The 4,451-nt window shown below is 48.8% G+C and overlaps 1 protein-coding gene across 1 annotated transcript; it reads right to left on the minus strand.

The window, feature by feature from the left end:
• Nucleotides 1-2,265: 2,265 nt before the first annotated feature.
• Nucleotides 2,266-2,818, minus strand: LOC100276319 (uncharacterized). The gene is made up of 2 exons (NM_001363954.1): nucleotides 2,660-2,818; nucleotides 2,266-2,546 (listed from the first exon to the last, which is right to left on the minus strand). The coding sequence occupies exons 1-2, from the start codon at nucleotides 2,738-2,740 to the stop codon at nucleotides 2,463-2,465; spliced, it is 165 nt and encodes a 54-aa protein (NP_001350883.1). The 5' UTR covers nucleotides 2,741-2,818; the 3' UTR covers nucleotides 2,266-2,462.
• Between the last annotated feature and the right edge of the window lie 1,633 nt (nucleotides 2,819-4,451).

A 4,451-nucleotide genomic window follows, 5' to 3' on the forward strand; every position in this document is an offset into this window, starting at 1 on the left:
ACTGATGGTGTTTCCAGGATGGGGTGCATTGCACAGGTGTTTCCCATTCGTGTCTGGCGTCGCGCTGATCAGGTTGGTCCGGATGGACGTATTCGCCCATTCTTCCAACCCATGCCACCACCCCCATCGTCCCCACCCCCACCGCCACCACACACACCTGCTCCAACGCCGCCTGAAAGCTCATGCCCCCATGCTCCCACTGCTCAGCATCCTGCTCACATATCAACCATTTTCCCCCACAGCAACACCTTCAACCCAGAGAGTCAAAATGCATCCATTGCTGCTCAACTCCTTGGCATGTCTGCTGTCCTCGCCCGACTTACAACCGCTCCAGCAAACACCCAATCCCCAATGTCATGCAATGCCAAAAATGTGCCTGACCGCAGCAAACCTGTCCCTTCGAATAGCTCGGCCGTCAAACCCTGCAACACCCCCACTAACTCGCCTATAGCCTCCTCTGCCCCCCGTTTGGTGCACATCGGTCGTCCACCCCGTGCCAGTGTTATCACCACCATCCGCCGCAAGAGCTCCAGGCTTGCTGCGAAAGAAGACGACAATTTTGCCCATGCTTCAATGAAGGCTACTAGACTCAAAGAATTGAAGGAATCACTCCACGGTTGCTCTGCTGCTGTTAAACAGGAAGTTCAGAAAAAAGGGCTGCTCAGTCGATCCATTGCGCCGATCCCGATCCCTGCGCTGCGCAAACTAGTCCGTGCAGCAGGCCTGGGATGTTCTACTGCCAATACTGTTGGCGTGGTGCCGCTCGCCAAAGAATGATGAACAACAGCTGTGGTGTTCAAGGTGCAGTGAGCTGGTCGGTCTGCACCCCGTGGCTATCTTGGGTCTGTGTCCTAGTTACTTATTCTGCTCTGTCTAGTTCTGTTCTCATCAGTCTAGTCTATGGTCTGGTCCACCTCTATTCCCTCTCTAGCCTTGTGTTCATGGTGTTTGTTAGTCCCCCCTATGTGTAATCTCAAGAATCTCGTTGTAATGTCGTGGAATGTTCGTGGTCTTGGCGACTCGGAAAAATGTAATCTTGTTCGTGAATCCATTGCGTCTATTGCCCCAAATGTAGCTTGCATCCAGGAATCCAAACTCCACGATATCACAACTTTTAAAGCACACTCTTTCCTCCCCACATGCCTTGCTGTCAAATTCATGCACATCCCTGCTGCTGGGACGCGAGGTGGGGTAATTACTGCCTGGAACCCCGACGTCCTCCATCTCACCTCCTATGCTGTTCATCATCACGCTCTAACTGTGCATCTCCGTCTGCTCGCTTCGAACTCTGACATCCACATCACAAACGTCTACGCCCCATCCGACCACAGAGACACCCCAGCCTTCCTTGACATCCTGCTGGAAATTGGTGCCAGCATCTCTGGGCCTTGGCTCATTGTTGGGGATTTTAACCTCATCCGCGATGCCAAAGATAAGAACACTGGCACTGTGAACCAGCTCCTCTGCAATCAGTTTAATGACGTGATCCACAACCTTAGTCTTGCTGAACTTCCTCTGTTAGACTGTCTCTACACCTGGTCAAATAAACGTCGCTCACCTATCCTTGCCAGACTCGACCGTGCCTTCACAAATGCAACCTTCAACAATGTCTTCCCCTCAGCCCTACTAACCTCATCTGTCAGAATCACTTCTGATCACAAACCCATCATCGCAACCATGTCCACCACAGTCCCAAAGTCCAACTCCTTCAGATTCGAAAATGCCTGGCTCAAGAAACCAGGCTTCCTCCCTTCCATCCTCCCGGCCTGGCGTTGCCTCTCCGGTTCTACGGACGCTGCCGGACGCCTTGCTAGCTGCCTCAAGAGCACCAGATCTGCGGTAAAGGTTTGGGCCAGGCGTAACAGGGCGCCCCCTCAGATTCTGCCAAATTGCAAATTCATAATCCTAATGTTTGACTTCCTTGAGGAAGAGAGATGGTTGTCAGATGCTGAAATGCAGGTTCGGGAGCTCTGCCGGAACAGGCTACAACAACACATCAAGGAAATGGCTGCATACTGGAAGCAGCGTGGGAAGCAACGGGCTATCCGTGAGGGAGTCGTCGTTTAATAGTGGCCGTAAAGGAGGCCCGCCGCCACTGAGCCTTGGTTTCTGCCGAATTTCGTTCGCATGAAGATAGGCCCTAGCTAAAAAAAAGTTCTAATAAATCACAAACCGCAAGCAACTGTTGACACAACAGCAATTACGTTCCAGCAATCGCAGTGCGGTTCCTCCGGTAAAAGAAAGAAACAAAAAAAAAAACAATGCTGTGATAAACATTTCTGCCCCCAACTACACAACTTTGCTTGCAGCACCCACACACGTTTTATTAACAACATCAGCCGATAGTCACTCCTAATTCGCGTAATCGAGACAGACATGCACACTGGGACTGGGAGAAGTCCTCACATCACTACGTACTTCTGGACAGATCGAGAGTCTTCATGTCCTCCTCTTCGCACAACTTAAGCCACCAGCACGTACACGGCGTAGATGATCCCCGGAATGTACCCCAGCACGGTCAGCAAGAGGTCGATCCAGAACTCCACCTGCAACATCCATCCATCCATCATATAATCATCCATCGAACAGAGCACAGCATACGATCGAGCAGCCTACATATATAGTCCTTGAGGTGAGGTGAGGTGAGTGTTCCACTTACGCCGCAGCCGTAGCGAAGGAAGACGCCGACCGGCGGGAGGAAGATGGCGAGGAGCACCTCCAGGAACGTCGCCGACGCCATTGCCTCTCTCTCTCTCGCTCACGATGCGCCTTCTTTCTCTAGAGTCTGGAGGAGGAACCGCCTGGAAACCGCGCGCCTGGCGAAAGGGGGCACGCGCCCGTACGTTTATATAAGCAAGCGCACTTTGGAGATTGAAGGGCGTTTCCATTTTTTTTTTCTCGCAAAGGAGTAGCAACTGCTCTGATTCGGGACAGAGGGTGTACGTGTCCGCGCCTCCGCGGCGGCGGCGGTTCTTCCGTGCGGGACTGTGGCATCGCATCACACGCGGGCGAAATCTGCTACCAGTGGCCTCTTTCTGGTGAGTTCTCCAGTCCCTGATTGGTGTCAGCGTCTTGGCTGGCTGCTTGCTGATAAGGATCGTAACTGGGGTTTGTTCTGCCTTTGCCCTCCCAACTTAAATTGCTATATTAAATACAAACAAATTGCTAAATTCAAATATAAATTTAGAAGGTTCCGAACAATTTGTACGATAACCCAACACTCTCACAGGCCACTTAAGACCTTGTTCGGTTATTCTAATTTTATGTGGATTAAAGTGTATTGGAATGGATTGGTGTGGATTTTAACTTGCTTTTTTCTCGAACGCGCAAGAGAACTGCGCTCCATTATATATTAAGCAAAAGAAAATAGAAACAAAAGTTTACTGTTGGGAGTCTGCTTTGTCGCCGAAAGTGCCATAAGAAGAAACACCTTCGGAAGATTAACACAAAGCCGAAGCTATCAATTAGAGAGCTTCAGAGTACATTTTCAGATACACCGACTTAAAGATGAAATGATCAATCGGCCCGTGAAAGCTTGTATTATAATTGTAAACATTTGTAAAGGGCATGAATGTAATTTCTCACAGACTGCGACCTGTGCCTATAAATAGATGAACAGTACCCATGTACTGTTCACGCTATCTTGTATTCACTCGTGCGCAACGCTCGTATTTTTGTCTTCTATCAAGCCGAAGGTACAAATGTAATTAAATATCGTCTTTTGATTATTCAGGTTTATATAATGAAGATATGTGGATAATTTTGTATGATTATTTATATTATCTTTTGTGCTTCATATGTTGTGTCTTTCATTATCATATACCATGATGATGAATGTACGTCCTTCATGACCTTCGTCTGAAGATCGTTATGTCCTAAGGAAAATAATGCTTCGAAGGACGAAGGATATTAACATTTAATACTTTGTGTTGCCTTGTTCTTAACTCGTAGCATTTGAGAACAAGTCCCCAACATTGGCGCCCACCGTCGGTGAACTCACTTCCACTGTTGAGCTGATGGCTTCGTTCAACAATCAAGTTGAAGTAGCTTCGGCTACGAAGCTGGTGCTCCCGATAATAGGCGGTTCAAGCTCAGAACCGGCCAACAAGAAGCAGAAGAAGGAGGCTCAGAGAAGGGTACAACATGTTGGGGTGCAGGAACCCTTCATCAAGTCAAAATGGTCCCACATCCCAATCACCTTCTCCCAGGAGGACCTTCAGCTCAAAGATTACCCTCATAATGATGCTATGGTCATGTCTTGTGTCATCAAGGGATTTCTGGTCCATGATATTCTGGTTTATATAGGCAGTGCAACAAACATCATATTTGCTAAGGCCTTCAGACAGATGCAAGAGCCAGAGGACAAGATTCATGATGCTACACACCCTATTTATGGCTTCGGAGGAAGGCAGATTGCAGCACTCGTCAAAATCACGATGCCAGTGACCTTC

Source organism: Zea mays, chromosome 1 (assembly GCF_902167145.1).
Source record: "Zea mays cultivar B73 chromosome 1, Zm-B73-REFERENCE-NAM-5.0, whole genome shotgun sequence".
Classification (NCBI taxonomy): Eukaryota; Viridiplantae; Streptophyta; class Magnoliopsida; order Poales; family Poaceae; genus Zea; species Zea mays.

Excerpts from the sequence above, each read along its gene's own strand:
- LOC100276319 (NM_001363954.1), bottom strand. The coding sequence starts at position 2,740 with ATGGCGTCGGCGACGTTCCTGGAGGTGCTCCTCGCCATCTTCCTCCCG. Across the intron at positions 2,547-2,659 it reads TCCTTCGCTACGGCTGCGGC|GTGGAGTTCTGGATCGACCT; the intron begins GTAAGTGGAACA and ends TGGATGTTGCAG.